The sequence below is a fragment of the Protopterus annectens genome, chromosome 10.part0, assembly GCF_019279795.1.
Source record: "Protopterus annectens isolate FY-2018-M chromosome 10.part0, PAN1.0, whole genome shotgun sequence".
NCBI classification, from domain to species: Eukaryota; Metazoa; Chordata; order Ceratodontiformes; family Protopteridae; genus Protopterus; species Protopterus annectens.
In genome coordinates this window covers 650,080,638-650,101,423 of record NC_056744.1, presented here as the reverse complement: position 1 = coordinate 650,101,423, position 20,786 = coordinate 650,080,638, and the positions used below count along the sequence as shown (strand labels likewise).

The following is a 20,786-nucleotide window of genomic DNA, read 5'->3' as shown; positions in this document are numbered from 1 at the left end:
AGAACTAATTCACTTTTAGAGTAACAGACACTGAGCCCTCAATCAGCAGTTCCCAACTTAGAAGGATGTCCACAAGAGTGCAGACCATAAAATAACTGGCCTTTTAGAATAACAGACACTGAGCCCTCAATCAGCAGTTCCCAACTTAGAAGGATGTAAGCTACCTGTTCTGCCACTACAGTGCAGACCACAAACCTTCTTAATGTAAAACTGGTCTGAAGCCCAAGTGCTTAAACTAAAAGGCTTAGAATGAAGCAGTAATAAATACAATTGAGTACTTTTAAGATGACGCAAAAGCAAAATAAAGTAGGAAGAAACAGAATTACAGTAAAAGCAGATTTAGAGCAAATGAGATGGGCCCAGGAGGAGTATCCAAGCACAAATCCACAAGAGGGGCGTGCAGTCCCAAAGCCATCAAGACCAACACCAAAACAAAAACAGGGAGGGTGGGCGGGGACCCACTGAAAAAACAGAGTCACAACTTCCAGCTAGATATTGCTCAATGCAACACAAACAAATCAACTCAAATCGTGTATCATTTGAAAAAAGTGCAGATAAAAATTTACTTAACTTCACTTATGCGTCCAGTTGATCACATGCAGGTCTTAGCTGGCTAAAGCCCACAGTTGAAACAGAAAATAATTCACTGTACCACTTGTATAAGACAGAAACTGAATAACAATGAAGTAAACTACCCCCACTTATCACTGGCTATGCAGGTTTTTTAACAAGCCTTAACTGAAAAAACAGTGTCACAACTTTCAGATAGATATTGCTCAATGCAACACAAACAAACTAATTTAAATAGTGTATTATTTGAAAAAAGTGCAGATAAAAATTTACCCAACTTCACTTATGTGTTCAGCTGACCGCATGCAGGTCTTAGCTGGCCAAAGCTCCCATCTGTTATATATGACAGGATTTTAAATGTTGTTTCCAATTTTTGTGTTACATGCATCCACTAATGTTTGGCAGGTTGATTCTTTGTACACTTGTTTCTTGTCATTTTCATTTAAACATATGTCAGATTTTACAAGACTCTTGTTTTAATGAAAACCCTCAAACAAAAAAAATCGAACACACCTAAGGACACCCCCAGAACCTCTTCACTTAAAATAGACAACAGAGAGACAAATTATGTACATTTTCAAATAAAGTTTAACTATCCTGATAGGAATAATTGTCCCAAACTGACAGCTGCACACTCATGCATTAATTAACATAAAAATAAGGTTATTCATGCTAAGATGCATGTTACAGCCTGTGCTTTTACTTACACTAATTGCTGTTTGTTCTTGTCTTATCTTTATTATCCTCCTAGATATGAACAAACAATTTGTATGTTTTCAGAAAATATTAACTTTTAGCCTTAAGAAAAAGTGCGCCGACTCTAAGTAAAGCTGAATTATCACTGTTCTAGTAAATGCATTAAAGTATTTAGCTACCAGAAAAGTTGCTGTCTGTTTACTTCCAGTAATTTCAAACATCATTCTTACTGAGCTGCCTGCCCTTTGTTTGTTTATCTTTGTAAGTAATGTCCAGGCTTTGCAGTTTGTCTTCACTACTAGTCATCTTGTTTCTGTATAAACTTAAGAGCTGCCCTCGACTATGCAGTTCTCAACTGGGACTGAACATTTATATGCTTAAAGAAAAATATTCATTACATTATGATCGCTCATTTAAAAAAAAACACTTGCATTCACAAAAAAGAGTCATTAGGTTAAATCAAGAGCATTAATCCAGATATACCCTTAGTATGAACCTATGAAGAAGTAAATGAAAACATTTCAATTTTACATGCATTAAAATCGGAGTATTTTGTACTGTATCCCCAAGAGCCCCAGATTGTAACCTGTTCGCTTAAACATGCTTTTGTCCAGCCTTTCTTCTCTTTTTATACATAGTAATATTAGCCCACATTTCTTAAAAGTAAAAATGGAAAAAGGCACCTGTTTACTTTAGTATTTTCATTACAACAATCAATGAAAATGCTTTAGTGAGTAACATGTAGTTTATATCACAAAATGTTTTGTACAAATATTGTTAAGAACAAAAAGTTTGACTTGGTTACTTTTCCCTTTTTTTTTTCATTTTAGTGTCCTTTCCAACATTAATGTCTAGAAGTGGGGCATATGCCTCTCAGTCTCCCAACAACTTAAACAAAGTGAACAAAAATTCAATCTTTCTCGGACATTTTTGCTTGTGAAGCCATATTTCATAAATTTGGTCGATACTTTAGTCTCACATTTATTCCCAAATGTTGGTATTGCTGGTCTTCTTCCTGTTCATCTACATCATCCAGCCAGACCCCAAATTCAAGTCCAATGTACTCTCAAGTCTTCTAGTCAACTCCTGTGCTTTTTTTTGTCTGTCAAACATTTTCCTTTGGAACACTGGAAAAGGTTTCTCTGGCAATGTCTCTCTGTTTGCCTCACCATCAGAAGAATGAGAAACAGAGTCCCTTTTTGTTTGATAGCTCACCCCTTGTTGGACAAACTTCTGAATTTCCTCTGCAGTATGTTCTGCAGCAAAAAAAAAAAAAAAAAAAAGAACTTTGATCCTCCAGGAAAAAAAAATATTTTGAAGACAGATGAATACATCAGCCCGAATCTCACCTGCATTTCCAGATTGCTGGGATAAATTTGCTTCTCTTCTGCCTGGTGTACAGTGAATAATCATTTTCCACAATCACTCTACTGCCTCCAATTTTTAATATGTTTCCTTCTGCCTTGGATTTTTCAGGATCAAGTCTTTCTGCTGGTTTGTTTACGTCTTTATTAATACTGGTCTTGGCTGCTTTCTCATGACCAGGTTTGGAGCATAAATACGATATGCCCTTTCTGTTAACAAATCCTACTGTGTAATATCTGCCCATTTACTTATTTGTGCTTTCATAAAATTAATACAGTCTGTTCCTTCCAGCTTTTCTAGTACAGCAGAACATCTCAGGCTTTAATTGTATGCCCTGTACTGTAACTTGATCATTTTTTTAAACTGTTCTTCTCGAGTAGTCTCATACTCAGTCAGCCTTTTCTTCATTTCAACCTCTGATTTTTGCAGTTATCAGTTCATCTGAATAGCTGTTAAAAGCTTTTTCCATTTCCAGCCTTTTGCTGTTTGAGTTGATTTACTTTTTCAGTGGTTCATTTATTTTTATCAGCTCTGAGTACATTAGACTTATTTTTTCTCTAGATTACTGGAAGCCATATCTTGGACCACAGCTGAAGCTTGAACTGCTTTTTGCTGAATAGTTGCAGGATTTTTCCTAGTCAGTGTTTTCTCTTCAACTTTTCTTGTTGAATTTCTTTAAAGCCGTTTTAAGTTTCATCTTTGGTGGCATCCAGAAAGTGTACTTACTAGCCAGTAACTGAATTTTACTTATACATGCCGAATTACTGTTTGTTATACATCAGTTTCTTTTTTTTTTTCCACACTGGGAGAGCTGAAATTAAGCTGTTGATTAGTGTGCAGCCATCTCAGAAAGCCTTAAACAACTCAAGTTGGGAGATTTTCTTGATCTGTGCTCATTTATCAAGTCAAAATTTCTACTTTGTCTTAGAATTCTGTGGATCACTAAGCAAGTTTTCAGCCTCTGCATTATTTCTTATTAATCTCTTTCTGTTTATATGCTTGAAGCAAAGCAATCCTTTTACAGTTACAAAAAGACAAAAAGTGTGTTTTATCAGATACTAGTTTAAAATGTGCAGAACCTCATGATATATTACGAGTGTGCAGATGTGTAGAACAGTTCGTCAGTAAGTTAATGTAACCTTGGAGTAGTCCAGAAATACTTGCTTGGTCATGTTAAGCATAATTTTGATGTCTTTTCAATTTCATTTTAACAATCTCAACAGGCACAGTTTATATGAAGTTCTTTTTATTACAGGTGTATTATGCCATATTGAACTTAAGAATTTCAGTGAAGCGGTTCAGTGGTGTGACAATGGACTAAAGATTGATCCTAAAGAAAAACAGCTTTTAGAACTCCGAACTAAAGCTGATAAACTTAAGGTAAGAATTTAGACAATATAATGAGTTTATAAGTAGCTTAGAATCCTAAATGTGATGTAGTAAAAGCAAAAATCTTTGCAGCATTTATAAAGGAGCAGTTCTTGCGTAACTGCACACTACTGTGTCATGAACATATATATCATCAGGAATGCATGCTATATAGGTAAATGCTTCTGTAAATTTTGTGTAGGGATTACCTTGTGGTGCTAAAAAGATGCTTCTTCTTGCACTGATGATATCCTCACCTCAGAGGAGTATTGTACTTGTGAGGCATATGCTGGCAATGTCATATGTTTTTGGGAACATAGTGGCTAATTTCAGCATTCCTTTAATTCTGTCATGCATACCTTAAATAAAAGATTGGGCTAGGGTATCTCTTGATTAGTATTTTCTGTTTTCATGCCATGATGTCTGCTCCTGAATCTCGAGCATCGATTGACATTGTTCAGATTCGGATCTAATGGTACTGTTACACTGATATGATGAAGACTGGATGGTGCTGCTGTCAGCCTGAAACCCCAGGAAAATGGGAAGTTCTTAGAGAATTATGGCCTACACTAGAATATAGGTGAAGTAGAACCGCTGTTGTAATGAAACAGAATTGTGAAATGGGAAGTTCTTAGAGAATCATGGCCTACCCTGGAATGTAGGTGAAGTAGAATTGGTGTTGTAATTTAACAGAATTAGGCCTCCTTCATGGAGAGGGACATAATTCACCTTATCACTTATGAATAGGTACTATTAGAGATTATAGTTTATTGATCAGGATGAAGACAAGGTTCCCTTATGTAAGTCTTACCAGTGCCTATTACCAGGGTAGGGGGCCACTGCTATGTAATGACACTGTATTCTGCTTTGTTAGTTTTCAGACTGAAACATTAACATAAGTAGTGCAATCCTAATATAAATGCATGTCAAGCTGTGTATTTTTGCTAATATAATTTTCTGCTGGAAGGTGCTACATGGCACTTCTCATCTAGCTTTTTGTTTTATTTATTTTAAAAGATATTTGTGTCTTTGAGGAAGATGGTGTATCATAACTATGTGATGTGTGTTGTGGTTGAGACTTGATGTAATCTCCTTAGTTTTAGGATGCATTTTGAGCTTGTCTACTGAGCATGATACCAGGCAGGTAGTAGATGTTCATCGTGTTACACTGCTGCAGTCATCACACTCGGGTTATCCTGCTGTCAGGCGGTCCCGCAGTCAACCAGAGTTCCAAAGTCTTGTTCTGGCATCGGTTGCTGTCGCTTCTTCCCTGACGTCAGTGCGCCAGAGGTATATAAGAGGCATCCAACGTCATTTTCTAAAGTCTTTCTTGCCGTGCGGTGCCCGAAGCAGAAGCAGTTCGCAAGTGCTGGTCGGCCAACTCCTGAGATTTTCAAATCGAATTTTAGACCGTTGGGGGAACCTTTTCTTGCCTCAGTCCGATGTCAGAAAAAGTTAACAATTGCATTTCTTGTGGGAAGCAAATACCTCGTAAGGACTTTCATTCTTATTGTATTCCTTGCCTAGGCCCAGACCACAATGTCGCAGGTTGTCAGTTTTGCGCTGGGTCTAATAAACGTACTATAAAACGTCGGTTTGATTTCGCCCAACATTATTTTGGTAGAAAATTTAATTATACCATGCCGTCGGAGGTACCCACGACCGGAATGCATAAAAAATGCAAGGATAAGGACAGGCAGCCGAGACCCAAACCAGACTCCGAGGCCTCTGCTGGGGACTGTCACCGGATCTCTGGTTTTCAGTGAGGCGCCTACGCAGCCCCTGACGACCGCTGATTTAGAACCTCAGACGGCTTCCGATTCCCAGGCGGAGATTACTAGGCCTCCACAACCTTCATCTTTAACCCCTTCTGACTCCAGGCCTGAAGGTGATTCTGGTGCAGTTGAAACACCTTCAGTTGCAGAAGGTGTCTTCAGACCGACTACACTCACCATTAAATCCTATGCAAAGCTGAAAACTCCTTTTAAAAGCAAAAAAGACTGTACAGCAGTCTCCAGTACAAGGCCCCATGCCTAAGAAAACAGATGCTGAAGATGACTGAAGATTTAATTACTCTAATCAGGGGTTCCCATTCCCCTCCTGATAAAAGGAGGAGGATTACGCTTCCTCTGACCAGGTCTCAATTCCCTCAGATTCTTCAGAGGAACAGGAATACTCTTTTCCCCCTTATGAAGATTCTGATGCTGAAGAGTCTATTCCCTCAGCATCTCCCCCAGAAGACTACTCTTTTGGAGAAACTTTACATACCATGAGAGAACATTTCCACTGGGAAGGCCAGGATTACTCTGATTCTAAGAAAAGGCTCCGAGAGTTCCTTTTACTACCCCAGCACAGACCACTAGCTATTCCACCCATGTTAGACATTGTGGATGATGTTTACTTAGAATCTAGCCTTAACCCAGACTCTCTACTGCCTGCACCAGCCAAACCAGACAGATACTACAGAGTCGCTGACTCACACAAATTCCTATATAAAAGCCCTGTTGCTGAACCAGAAGCCATTTCACAGGGTCCCAAAGGAGTTAAGGCCTCTATTGCTAAAAATCCTATATCCTCTGAAAGGGATTCCAGAGCACTAGACAGATGGGGAAAGAAAATATATACCTCAGCTACTCTAGCCATGAGGGCCTTAAATTGCCAGTTTCACGTGCTGAAATATCAGGAATACCTGATGTCTCAATTAAAACAAAAAATGATCACACATTCAGAACAGCCTGATTTCAAAGAAATGCAAGATTTGTTGCATAGGTTCATAGGTTTATACTAGGCTATCTGCCCTAAGGCATTTATAAGCCTAGCCCAAATTTTTGTGGCTTACGCCACCCCTTATATGAAAAAATAATGTGCCCATTAGTTTGTTGTGCCTCTGTCCAGCAGTGACACAGAGATGATTCCCGGGGTAAACCTACGATCTCTCATTCACAGGTCAAGATTTCTCTTGAACAGAGCCAGCGAGGTGCTCTGCCTCACATGGACCGGGATTTTATTCCACAGCATAGGGAATCTCTGAGTGATAAATCTATCCCTCCAGCACGTCCTATTTATATCCGTGATAAGGTTTAAGTCGCTTGCTCTAGTGGTTTTGGTGGATTTGGATTTTTTGAGGTGGAGCATGTCCATTAATTCCGGGTTGGACATGGCCTTGTATGTCAGGCACATGTCACCTCTGAGCAGACGGTATGCGACTGAATAGAGCTGGAGTTTCTTCAATCTGGCAGCATATGACAGATTTTGGAGTCCCTTTATCCTTTTGGTGAGGAACTTTTGGGGTCTCTCCAATTGCTGCAGATGTCTGGTGAGATGCATCCCGAATGGGGCATTGTACTCGATCATTGGTCTGATAAGTGAAGAGTACAGGGGAACAATGACCTCACTAGATCTGGATGTGAATCCCTTCATGATCAGGTGGGCAATGTAGAAGGTCATTCTAACCACTTTAGCAACGTGAGTGTCAAAAGAAAGGCCACTGTCAACCTGGGTCCCCAGGTCCCTGATAACCTCTTCTGTGCTTAGTGGATTGCCACCTATATGGTAGCTTGGGGTTACCTTGTTTTTCCCGAAGGGTATGACTATACATTTTTGACGTTTAACTTCAGGCCATGGCTCTGGCACCAGCTATCTGTTTCCGTGAGTCCCTTCTGAAGGATATCCGTGTCCAATGCACTTTCCACTATGGCGCCCAGTTTGCAGTCGTCTGCAAACTTTGTCAGCCAAAGTCCTCCCATGTTGGCCTGTACTTCTGAGAAGTAGATGCCGAACAATAGGGGGCCAAGGACCGAGCCCTGTGGGACACCACTTGTGACCGGCTTGGAGTCTGACATAGCGCCAGCTACTCTAACCCTGTGGGTTCTGTCCTTAAGCCAGTTTGCAACCCATCTTGTGACATATGGGTTTACATTTAAGCTGGTAAGTTTTTCTACAATACCCGAGTGGGGTATTGTGTCAAAAGCCTTTGCAAGGTCAAGGTAGGCTGTATGGACTGCCTTTCCCTCATCAATGGCCTTGGTGACTGTTTCGAAGAAGTCGACCAAGTTCAAAAGGCATGATCTTCCCCTGACGAAGCCAAACTGGGTCGGGTCCAATGTCTGCAAGTCCCCCTATATCTTTGTTTATGAGCTCCATTATGATCCTCTCCATAGCTTTGCAGACTAGACTTGTTAAGCTTATGGGGCGGTAATTACCAGGGTCCGTAGAGGCACCGCCTTTGTGGAGTGGGACCACAGTTCCTCATTTAGCTCGTGTAGCACACAGCCGGGGACACCATCCGGTCCCATTGATGCTGTGTTTTTAGCTTTAGAGAGAGCTGCTTTCACCTGCGCATTTGAGATGTCTGGGAGGCTACACTCCGCTGGGATAGTTATCTCTCCTTTAGGGGGGGGAGAGGGGGGTGAAGTTTGCACTGAACCTGTCTGCCAGTATGTTGGCAATGTCTGTGGGTTCAGTGATTTTTGTATCATTTTGGACTAATTCTGAGCATATCTGGGAGTTTCCACCCAGGTTCCTAACATAGCTGAAAAAGGCCTTATGATTGTCCTTTGAATCCATGGCAATTTTTCTCTCAAAATTGGCCTTAGTTGATTTTATGAGTGCTCGTATTTTTTTTACTAATAATGATCAGGGGTGACTTCCCTTTTATGGATTTTGTTCTATCATGTAATAGCTTTCTCATCTTATTGTAAAGTTTGTTAATGGCTGGGGTCCACCAGACTGGACGTTTGCCCTTTGTGGAAAGAGTCTTGGTTTTATTTGGGATTGCCTGATCCATGCAGTCCTGGAGGTGTTCATAGAAGGCATTTGTAAGGGCTTCCGCAGCTTGGGTTGTGGTTTCCACTGGCTCAGGGGCCTTGAAGGATACCACACCAGTCTTGAGTAGTGTGAAGTTTGCTTTAGAGAAGTTCTTCACTGTGGTCTTTTTGTTTGGGGGTGGGGTGGGATGTGGATTTCCAGTGAGATTAGTTTATGATCAGATCTCACCAATGAAGGATATACTTCGGTGTGGAGCATTTTGTCCCCATGTTTGTGATAATGAGATCTAGTATATTTTCTCCTCTCGTGGGAACAGTGACTAGCTGTTCCATGGCATTTGAATTTATGAACTCCAGGAACCGTTGGGCTAGAAAGTTAGGGCTTGAGTAATGTTCCCAGTCTATATTCGGGTAGTTGAAGTCACCCAATATGATGGTGTTTGGAGATACATTTATACCCTCCAGTGTCTTCAGGAAGGCTGTGTGGGGTTCCTGAGTTTGAGAGGGTGGCCTGTAGCATGCTACAATTTGTAGAGCAGTTTTGCCTATGGTTAGTTGCACCTGGATGGTTTCTGAAGCTTATGCGTTGCCACCAACCTGGAGGTGTGGGTATCCTTTATGAATATGGATACACCCCCTCCTTTTGTGGTGTGGTCTGGGTTTTGGGGGCGGAACGCATGATATGAGGTAAAACCTAATAGTGCTGGGGTGCTCTCAGGAGCCTTGAACCAGGTTTCAGTTACAGCACAGACATCAATGTTCTCCATACTGAGAAGGGCCTTGAGTGCGTGCATTTTGAGATTTAGACTTCTGGCATTGAGCAGCATTACCCTCAGTTTCTTCCCATTTTTGTTTTCTAGGGTGGTAGGTTTAGAATTTGAGCCTTGCCTAAAAAGGCACTATGGGGTGGCAAGAGCCTTAGCCAATATCCGGAATCCCAGGGGTGACAGGTGCAAGCCGTCCCTTGCGAAGCAGCGTGGCTTGTCAAGCATGTCATCCCAGGCAGACAGACACTGGATCCCCTTTGAATGACACCAGACATTAAGCCAATTGTTAAAGCTGATCATCTTGTCTCTATATTGTGGTATCATTCTTGGTGAAGGAAGGATACTGCTCAGGGTCAGGGTCATACCTGCCTGGGCTACATAATCAGAGAAGCTCCTCTGTCTCTTTTCATGTAGTCCAGGGAGGTACGTCTCAGGTCGTTCACACCAGCATGGACAATGACTGTGTCATATTTGTACTTGCCGTGGAGTGACCCGAGTGCTTGTGTTATGTGGCGGATTCTAGCGCCCGATAGGCAGCTTACTGTGACCCTCTCTTTGTTCAGCCTGGTGAGTGGGACGTCAGTGTGTCTGACTATGGAGTCACCTATGACAAGTATGTTTGGTGTTGTATTTGGCCTTAAGGGCTGTGACTGCTTTGCACACTGCTTTTGTGGTTTATGTGTTGCTTGTGGGGTGTCTTGAGGTAGCAGTTGTTTGGGTGTCTGCTTTGGAGGCCTCTGCTGTTTAGGTAAATTTTTACTCAGAGCCTCCGAGTATGTCTTTGTGTGTTTATGTGTTTGATTCAGTGGTGTGGTAGCATTATGTGAGGCTGGTTTTGTGTGTAGTTGCCTTCTCCTCCTGTCTGGTCTTGCCAGTCCTGAGTTGAGAGAGCTCAGCCTCCAGTTTGGCTAAATAGCTGCATCTCTCGCAAGTATTTGTGTTATGTGGGAGGAGGAGAGGGTTGTCTGTGTACATGAGGCAGTTATAACATTGCCTCAAGATTCCCAGATTCACCAGCTGGACCGGAGAGGAGATTGACAACTGACCTTTGGACATGCTAGAATAATATTGGGAATTCCTTAATAATTGAAAACAAGGGCCAGTGGGGAGTGAGGGTGTAGTGCTTTTAATTTTTAGTGCTGACTTATATAATTGCTTTAGTGAGCAAGTGCCAGGTAACTTGAGTGCAATGTGTTACAAGTAACTAAATGCAAAAACAACAAGCAGTAACTTTCTTTCAAGTAATAAGTACAGTAAGCAATGCAGATATCACTAGTGATCCACAGAAGCGCTGAGAAGCTGCGTATTAGGTGGAATTAGCTTCCAGGGAAATAACAAGCAAACAAACAACAAGCATATAAACAAAGCTAGATTCAGCAGGCCTGGATCTAGTCTATGCTAGAGCAAACAAGGTGTACCAATTTCAGTAAGATACAGTTCAAATATTCAGGCACTATAAACCTTTAACCAGAAATTCCCAACTCAGGGCAGAGTCCAGCCTCTTCTCCCACAAGAGTGCAGACCACGAACCTTCTTAATGTAAAATAACTGGCCTGAAGCCCAAGTGCCTAAACCAGAACTAATACACTTGGACACTGGGCTCTCAGTCAGCAGTTCCCAACTTAGAAGGATGAAAGCTACCTGTCCTGCCACCACAGTGCTTGCCACAAACCTTCCTAATGTAAAACAACTGGTCTGAAGCCCAAGTGCTTAATCCAAAAGACTTAGAATGATAGCTACACTTTAATCAAGTTACAACCAAGCAGTAATAAATACAATTGAATACTTTAGAGAATGTCTGGATTAGTGCTCAAGTTACACAAACAAAGCTAGATCCAGCAGGCCCGAATCCAGTCTATGCCACAGCAAACAAGGCGCACTAACTTCAGTAAGAAGCAGTTCAGATATGCATGCACTATAAGCCTTTAACCAGAAATTCCCAGCTCAGAAGGGCAGAGTCCAGCCTCTCCTCCCACAAGAGTGCAGACCACGAACCCTCTTAATGTAAAATAACTGGCCTGAAAGCCCAAGTGCTTAAACCAGAATTAATGCACTTTTAGAATAACAGACACTGAGCCCTCAATCAGCAGTTCCCAACCTAGAAGGATGTAAGCTACCTGTTCTGCCACAACAGTGCAGACCACAAACCCTCTCAGTGCAAAACAACTGGTCCGAAGCCCAAGTGTTTAAACCAAAAGGCTTAGAATGAGTTACACCAAGCAGTAATAAATACAATTGAGTATTTTTAAGATGATGCAAAAGTAAAATGAAGAAGGTAGAAACACATGTACAGTAAAAGCAGATTCAATTTTTTTTTTTTTTATCTGAAAAAGTGCTGAGATCAAAGAAAAAGATTTGACTGCTGAAACTAGAAAACTGGCTAGTTATAAGAAAAAAAACAAGCTAGAAGGCTTCCCTCAAACACAGAAGGGCTTGGGGGCTCAGAAGCCTACAAATAGTCTATACCACTTAACAGGAAAGGCAGGAAATAAGCTTAATTTTTTTTTTGTCTGTTTCCCAGATGCTCTCTTTGTACACAGTAGGAGTGCCTGAAATCAGAATATGATCTCACTGCACTCAGTTGAGTGAGCAAATGAGATGGGCCCAGAGGCAGGCTGAGGGGCGGGCAGTTTCTTCAGTTAAATATTCCTTCAACACAGTTTAAATCAAATTAAATACTGTATTTTTTTAGAAAAAGTACAGATAAAGGTACTTAAATTATCTTATACGTCCAGTTGAATATAACCAAGTTCTTAGCCAGCCAAAGCTGAGGTTTTTAAGCAGAAAATATTTCACAATGCACCACTTAAAAAGGCAAGGACAGGAAATCAAAGAATGTGGCTACCCCCACACCTGTAATTACTAGCAAATAAAATTCAGCAAACACTAGCTTCAGTTCAAGTTACTGAAGAGCAGAATAACTGCCACTTCAGTTAAATATTCCTTCAACACAGTTTAAATCAAATTAAATACTGTTTTTTTTAAAAAAAAGTGCAGATAAAGGTACTTAAATTCTTTTTTACGTCCAGTTGAATATAACCAAGTTCTTAGCCGGACAAAGCTGAAGTTTTTAAGCAGAAAATATTTCACAATGCACCACTTAAAAAGGCAAGGACAGGAAATCAAAGAATGTGGCTACCCCCACACCTGTAATTACTAGCAAATAACAAAATTCAGCAAACACTAGCTTCAGTTTAAGTTACTGAAGAGCAGATTAACTGCCACTTCAGTTAAATATTCCTTCAACACAGTTTAAATCAAATTAAATACTGTATTTTTTTTTTTTAAAGTGCAGATAAAGGTACTTAAATTCTCTTATACGCATGCAGCTGAACAAGTGGGAAAACATACTTTGTAATGTGGATTTGATTCATTGGAGGCTTCCTGTAGAGCAGCAGTGACTGGGTCTGTCATACGTAGACATGCTTGGTTAAAAGAACAAACCCTGCCTGATCATGTTAAAGCAAAGTTATTAGATGCACCTCTACAGCAGGATGTTTTATTTGGTGTAAAAGCAGAAGAGGTTTTAAAGAAAATGGAGGATAAGGCAAATCTATGCAGACGGTCAAGGATTTTTTACAGGTACAACCCCCTCGTTTCAGCAAAAATTTGCCAACAAAAAACTGGTCCTTTCCAGCTTCTGACAGACCACAGAGGGGCAAATACAGACGCCCAAGGGCCAGAGGTCAGTCACAAGGCCCCTACAAGCCTCGACAATGGGGTACCACATCCCAGAAAGGAGGAGAAGACAGGTCCCAAGCTATCAGAAGACAAACACAATGACTTAACCGGTGAAAAAACCACCCTTGCAGGTCCAGCGCCTTTAAACTCCTGGATTCAAGTAGATGTGTGCAAAGTTCTTTATAATCCACAGGTTATTCTTGTTATTATTGTTCTTGTTTACAACATAACCTGTGGATTATAAAGAACTTTGCACACATCTATCTGAATCCAGGAGTTTAAAGGCGCTGGACCTGCAAGGGAGGCTTTTTCACCAGTTTGTTTTTTGAATTTTTACAATGACTTAACCCTCAGACTGCCAAACAAATCTCTCTTGGCAGCTCCCTTGGGAGGACAATTAGCACTTTTTGCAGACAACTGGCACATCATCACAAAAGACAAATGGGTCCTAAATATTGTCTCACAAGGATACAGATTCCATTTTCACACTTTACCAAGGATAAAAGGAATGCCAAACCTGCCACCAAATCAATGGGCAGAGGCTCAAAAGCAAATTACAGCTCTCTTGGACATGAGAGCCATTCAACAAGTACCTACACATGAGCAAGGACAAGGATTTTACTCAAGACTCTTTCTAGTCCCCAGAAAGGACAAAGCCTGGAGACCCATTCTGGATCTCTCAATTCTAAACACTTATCTGCAAGTACCCAAATTCAAGATGCTAACACTACAGCAACTTCTTCCCATGCTGGGCAAGAAGGCTTGGCTAGTAATGTTGGATCTCAAGGAGACATACCTGCATGTCCCTATCAGACAAAATTGCAGAAGATAACTCCGCTTTATTGCAGGTTCAACTCATGATCAATTCTCTGCACTGCCCTTTGGCTTATCTACTGCGCCCAGGGTCTTCACAAAATGCCTGGCACCAGTAATTGCATACTGCAGACAAAGAGGAATTCAAATATATCCATACCTGGACGACTGTCTTATTCAAGCAGACAGCAAGGACATTCTTTTAAAGCATCTGGCGTTTGTCAAACACCTATTAAGTTGCCTAGGGTACACAGTAAATGAAAATAAATCAAAACTAGTGCCCTCACAACACATAATATTCCTGGGTGCCAGCTTGAATACAATGGCCCAGATGTCTTATCTTATGCCAGACAAGCAAGAACAACTGACTCAATACTTCAAAATGATGGCAACAAAGACCCAACTCCCTGCAAGAAAAATTCTGCGGGCCTTGGGATTTATGGCATCTTGCATACTACTAATACCATTTGCAAAACTGCATATGAGGAAATTACAATGGTACCTGAAAAGTGTATGGACTCAACACAGCCACAGCTTGGAGACAATGATACCACTCATTCCCTGTCTTCAACAGGAGTTTCTATGGTGGGCTCAGGCATGTCACCTCAACAAGGGTCAGCCTTTTACCTTACCCACAGCCAGGCAAACTATAACAACAGATGCATCGGATTATGCCTGGGGAGCACACATGGCAGGACAGTGCATTCAGGGCAAATGGTCTACAGATCAAAGATATCTGCATATCAATCAAAAAGAAATGCTAGCTGTACAAAATGCCCTAACAGCTTTCAAGAACCTCCTACAACCAGGACAACTCCTAATAAAGACAGACAACACCACGGTAATGTGGTACATAAACAAGCAAGGGGGCACACACTCCTACCCCCTATGCAGGCAAGCAATGACCTTGTGGAACACAGCACTGGCCTACCAAGTTCAACTACACAATTCCTGCCAGGAAAGAAAAACACATTGGCAGACGATCTAAGCAGAAACATCATGGATCCTCACGAGTGGCAACTAGATCCACAAGTATTTGCAATGATAACTCAAAAATGGGGGCGCCCAGACATAGATCTGTTTGCCAACCCCCAAAACCGCCAACTTCGGAAATTTTGCACAAGGACATACCACCCACTAGCTTGGAAAGTGGACGCCCTCTCATTCAGTTTGAAAACATTAACAGTGTATGCCTTTCCTCCACTGCCTCTTCTAGCAAAGGTGCTGCTGAAAGCCAGATTAGAGAGGCCACAAATGATACTCATTGCTCCAGACTGGCCACGCCAACACTGGTATTCAATACTAAGGAACATGGCTCAAGGCCCACCATGGACTTTGCCTCAAATTCCTCACCTGCTCACTCAGCAAAACAATCCGATTCTACACAGCCAGCTCAAGACGTTAAATTTGGCTGCATGGCAAATTACCTAAGCAACCAGTCAACACTTCTCTCTGAAGATGTTATGGATGTCATTCTGGAGGCCAGGAGGCCCAGCACCAGGAAAACCTATTCAGACAAATGGAAAAGATTTTGCGCCTGGAACCAGGCTAAAGGCCAAAATCCCCTTGTTCCAAATATTCCTCAGATTTTACAATATTTGACTGAGATGTTGCACAAAGGACTTTCTTTTTCATCTATTAAGATCCACGCCTCAGCGATTTCAGCTCACTACAACACAGATCCTCCTACATTTTCACATCCACTGCTAAGATAGTACCTCAGAGGGGCTAAGAACATAAGACCACCCCGGAGAGCACCAACTTGGGATCTCAACTTTGTCCTGGAAAAGCTTACACTGCCGCCTTTTGAACCAGCTTTTACCTTCTGATTTACAATTTCTATTATGGAAAACTGCCCTGCTGCTAGCAATAACTTCAGCTCGAAGAGTCTCAGAGCTACAGGCCATAATGGCAGTGGAGCCTTTCACCATTTTTCATCAAGACAGAGTCGCTCTATGAACTCACCCTTCCTTTATGCCAAAGGTGGTATCCAGTGTGGCCCTAAACCAAACCATTCATTTTCCCACCTTTTTCCCAAACCCCCAGTACAAAGGAGAAAGACTCCTGCATTCTTTGGACATTCACAGGCAATTACGTTACTACTTGGATAAAACTAAGGCTTTCAGAAAATCTGACCAGCTCTTTGTATCCTATGCTGCAGGCTCACAAGGAAAAGCTGTCTCAAAACAGACCATTTCAAAATGGATAGGACATTGTATCCGTTTCTGCTACACACATCACTGGAAACCTGTACCTGCTAACATTAGGCCACATTCCACCAGGGCTACAGCTACATCAGCAGCCTTTTTCAGAGGGGTACCAACCAAGGATATTTTGGAGGCTGCAACTTGGAGTTCAGTGCACACCTTCACCAAGCACTATCACCTACCTCTGTACTCTAAAACCAGAGCTGGCTTTGCCACTGCAGTTCTGCAGGGCCTACTAGCTTCCCCAAACCCTGTTTAGTTCCACTGCCCATCCTTAGCTTTGGGATTCAACCCAAGTGTGATGACTGCAGCAGTATAACACGATGAACATAGTACAGTTTTGTACCTACCATAAATGTAGACGTTCGAGTGTTCACAGTGCTGCAGTCGAGGTTACCCTCCCTCCATCCCCTCTGACCTAGCTGAACTTTTCTATACCTTTCTATCTTGAACAAACTTTGTGGTGTATTTGCTTGTAATTAAAGGTATTCCTTTTACTTCCTTTACATGTTTGATTAGCAATATGTATTGCCTACCTACTTGGGGGCACCTGACATCTGGGGCAAGAAAAACTGAAGAAAATGGCATTGGATGCCTCTTATATACCCCTGGCGCACTGACGTCAGGGAAGAAGCGTCAGCAACCGACGCCGGACCAAGACTTTGGAACTCTGGCCAACTGCGGGACCGCCTGACGGCAGGATAACCCGAGTGTGATGACTGCAGCAGTGTGAACACTCGAACATCTACATTTATGGCAGGTACAAAACTGTACTTTGTGGCAGTATGCAGGAATGTCTTTTGGATGGATTGTTTGTGACTAGTTCTTTTTTCTTTATGGTAGTGTAGCATTGCCATTGGGTGAAAGCATGATGATGACTGGCTTCTTTGTAATAATTTCATCATACTGTTGTCCGTTTAACAGTTCAGAGGATGTTAGCTCTGCTGAAGAAGGTGTAAGCCACTAAAGCCATCCTTTTCATTAGGAGAGGGAGTAACATTGCATTAGCTGCCTGTTTGAGACGGGGAAACATACTAACCAGTCATTTGTGCACTTGGAGTGCATGTTGATTTCTGTAGTAGGTGAGCTTATATAGGAGAATGTTACCATCACTGCATATGCATTCAGTCTAATTTGCTGTTAATTCTCTATGGCAGTCCTTTAAAAAATGTGCCCTTATTGATCTACAAAAATTAGACAGAACTTTTCACCTGTGGCCATTAAGTATTGATAGGTTTGTGGTCTCCTTTGATTCTGTATGCTACATAAGAATCCATATTTGCTAGCATTCAGTAGAATGTCATGAACATGATGTATGGATGCTGTACTTAAGTTTTTCATCATTCCTGGACTGTTTGATGTCAGACAAGTCATACAGGATACAATACTTGTAATTTTTATCACCAGACTTCAGTGGCTGCTACAAGTATGCATTTTTCTGAACAACCAAAAAGTAATTTATCTATCTTTTTATGTGTACAACAAAAATGCTGTTGTGCAATAACTGCTGAACTGCAAAGTATCATGTGGAAAGAAGCTGTCTATAAAGATGTAGTAGTTGCTGTTAATGCAGCAGCCCTTTTTTAACGCATGCAGCTTTTTCCAAAACTGTCATTTCCCTATACTGACAACAAAAAAATATGAATATGGACAGCCTTGGATATCCAGGTCAACTCTGTTATTACTGAAGTGAAAGACTGCCTAGATTGATGGGGGAAAATACATTCCCCGGTTCTAGCAGGGGAAATTCAACAAGGATACAGAAGTGCATGAAACATTTATTGGTGAAATGGAAAACAGTATTTTTTTAAAGTCCTGAGAAAAGTCCGTCTCTGTACAGATAGCTTAAAATCAACCCACTCAGAACCTTTTATTAATTGTAAGGTAGCTTAAAAAGAAGCATTATAAGAATCAGAATTATTCTCCTCGTCTTAAATTAATTCAGGGGAAAAGCTCCAAGGCTAGAAAAGGATGTCTTATTTGATGGCCACAGCTAAGTTAGTTGTGTTATGCAGAGAACTGTATACTCTGACCCCCCCCCCCCCCCATTGCAGTGAGTTTTCTTCTCAAGGTCTGCATCAGAAGAAAAGTAGAGTTTGTATTTTTAAAACCTAATTGCCAAGTTTTATTGAGTTTGTCCTATGCAGAATCAACTTTTGAAGTTGCTGGAATGTTTGGCACTGGATTAAAATGTAGAACCATTTCTGCATTTGAGATAAAAGGCTCTACTGTGCTCCCTAACCTCCCCAGAGAAACTAAATATACAATCCCAGTCACTTCATTTTGCTTTGTTTTAAAACAAGTTAGCTTCATGCTTCACATTTAAAAAAAATTAATGTCATGTGGTTGTTCTATTTTAAACAGAAAATAAGTCAATCTACAAATATGGTTGCTAAACACTAGTGCTGAGGAATTGTCAGCTTTTACTTCTTACAGTTAAAGCTGCATGCATCTTGCTTAGTAAGATAAGAAAAAAACAGCATTAAAGTTCAAAACATTTAACTAAGATGGATGTATTTTGACTGGAATTTTTTGCTGTAACCAGGCAAGAATCTTGTGTACCTTACAAAATGTCTCAAAATAAAGATCAAGTAGTACTTTTCATTTCCAGAAGATTCCTGAACATGAACAGATGTGAAAAAGTTTAAAAAAATATTCAGGAGACCAGCACTATGGCTTTGGAGAATGGCTAAGGGGGCAGCTTTAAAAACAAGTCCAGTGCACAGGACTGCCTCCACTTGTACTGTAGTAGTTTTTCATGGCCATGGCCATAAGTGGTATTTGTTAGCAGCAATGTTATGTTATGCTTTACTACTGAGAGAGCTTTGTTCATTTGGTTGCTAGAATTTAATGACAGTATCCAAATTTTATGACTGAGGCCTGGGAAACTTTGGGTGTAATGTGGATCTAGTCTGACTGACCAAAAACGTACCACATTAGGGAGTTGGTTAAACTTCCTTCAATCTTTTTTTAAACTTTTGTTGAACAAAAGTCGACAAAGCTTCCAAAACCCGTTTTGCAGGCTACTGCTTCATGCGCTGCCCCACACTGGATATAATCCTTTCTAGGCAAAGAGAAAACTACACTGACTTTTCAGAGTTGTGTGATTATAAGTGTAATGCCAGAGTTGATGACAGTGACCAGTTTTAGGCTGTAGAAATGTTATGCCTTAGTTGCCTTTTGGCCTAGTTTAGAACACAGATTTCATTGGAATGCTTGTTTAAGTTGTAAAGTGAATCTAATGCAGTGTAGTAACACATCTGATGTTGTAAATCTTTGACCATTCATTACAAATAGGATTTCGGTTCCATCCTCAGAACCAATACAGCCGTTTCCAAGCTCACGCCAGCCAAAAACTCTCAGCTAAGCCCTACCAATAATGCCCCTCTCCTTGTTACTTCAGATCTCATTTGCCGCGTTCCTAGTCAGACGTGCTAGCCATCTCTCTCTCTCAAAGCTAAGTAGAAAATGTCATTTTTTAAGATGGTTTCTCCTCAAAATTTTTTTGTCAATTTAGCCTTTTCTCACTCTCACCTATAACCTAATTCTATTCCCTACCCTTTACCTTGATAATTTAATTTCTACCATTATTGGTACTGTCCCTGTCTACCCACGGTGGTGGTGCTGCGATAGCGTTGTCGCCTCACAGTAAGATGCTGTCCGGTTCGATTCTCAGCTTGAGCATCTTCTGCGTGGAGACATGCGTGAATGGGCGTACCTTCGTTGAATGTTGTGCGTCAGGCCTGGCAAGCCGGTACGTAAAAATTAACTGCCAATCATTAGCGGACCGGAGTTCCGCTGTAGCAACCCCTAACCGGGAAAAGCCGAAAGACACAAACATTGGCAGTGTCCCCTCTCTCCTGCCTTTGATAGGTCCTTCCTTACCACTTGTGGTATTTTTTAAATACCGTCATTGGTATTCTCTCACTTTTTTCTCCTTTATTTTGTTTTTTCTATAGATAGCCTTGTTGCCTTACTATGTCAGACAAAGCTAAGTTGGGGTTTAAACAGTGTGATAAGTGTGGGCATCAGATGCCCAACCCGGATGGACACGCTCGTTGTGTCTACTGTTTGTGCGTGGATCATATTAAAGCTGACTGTGACATTTGTGCTAGTTTTAGTAATCATACACTAGTAGAACGTAAAAATAAGCTTATTTTAAAAGGTTTAATCAAGACATCTTTTTTGGAGGCTCTATTTGGGTCGGAGGTCTCACCTCCTCCAAAGACCAAAAAACATAAGGAAAAACGGAGTTACTTGGTTCCTGCATATCAGTCAGTTACGGAACCGAGTCTGCTCCATGCTTCATCGGCACCAGGCTCTATATCTTTTCCCTCAGTGCCATCCATGATATTCAGACTTATTTCGGTTCTAACCTTAGCACCATTAACTTCGGTGCCATCCTTGGATCTGACATTGGCTCCTATGACTGTACCTGGTTCGGCACCATCCCCGGCCACTGTGCCGATAGTTTCTTCATCTCCATCGGCTCCAAGACTCGAATATCTGGCTAGGACAACAAACTCTCCAACTTGTGACCCTTTTTTGGGGCA

The 20,786-nt window shown here is 41.3% G+C and overlaps 1 protein-coding gene across 1 annotated transcript in view; it reads left to right on the top strand.

Annotated features, from left to right (window-relative positions):
- The window catches only part of TTC4 (tetratricopeptide repeat domain 4), a 331,051-nt gene that overhangs the window by 122,427 nt on the left and 187,838 nt on the right, over positions 1-20,786 (top strand). Inside the window, exon 5 of the mRNA XM_044085498.1 lies at positions 3,887-4,011. Within this exon, the coding sequence (XP_043941433.1) occupies positions 3,887-4,011 (125 nt within the window). The remainder of the gene's footprint in view (positions 1-3,886; positions 4,012-20,786) is intronic.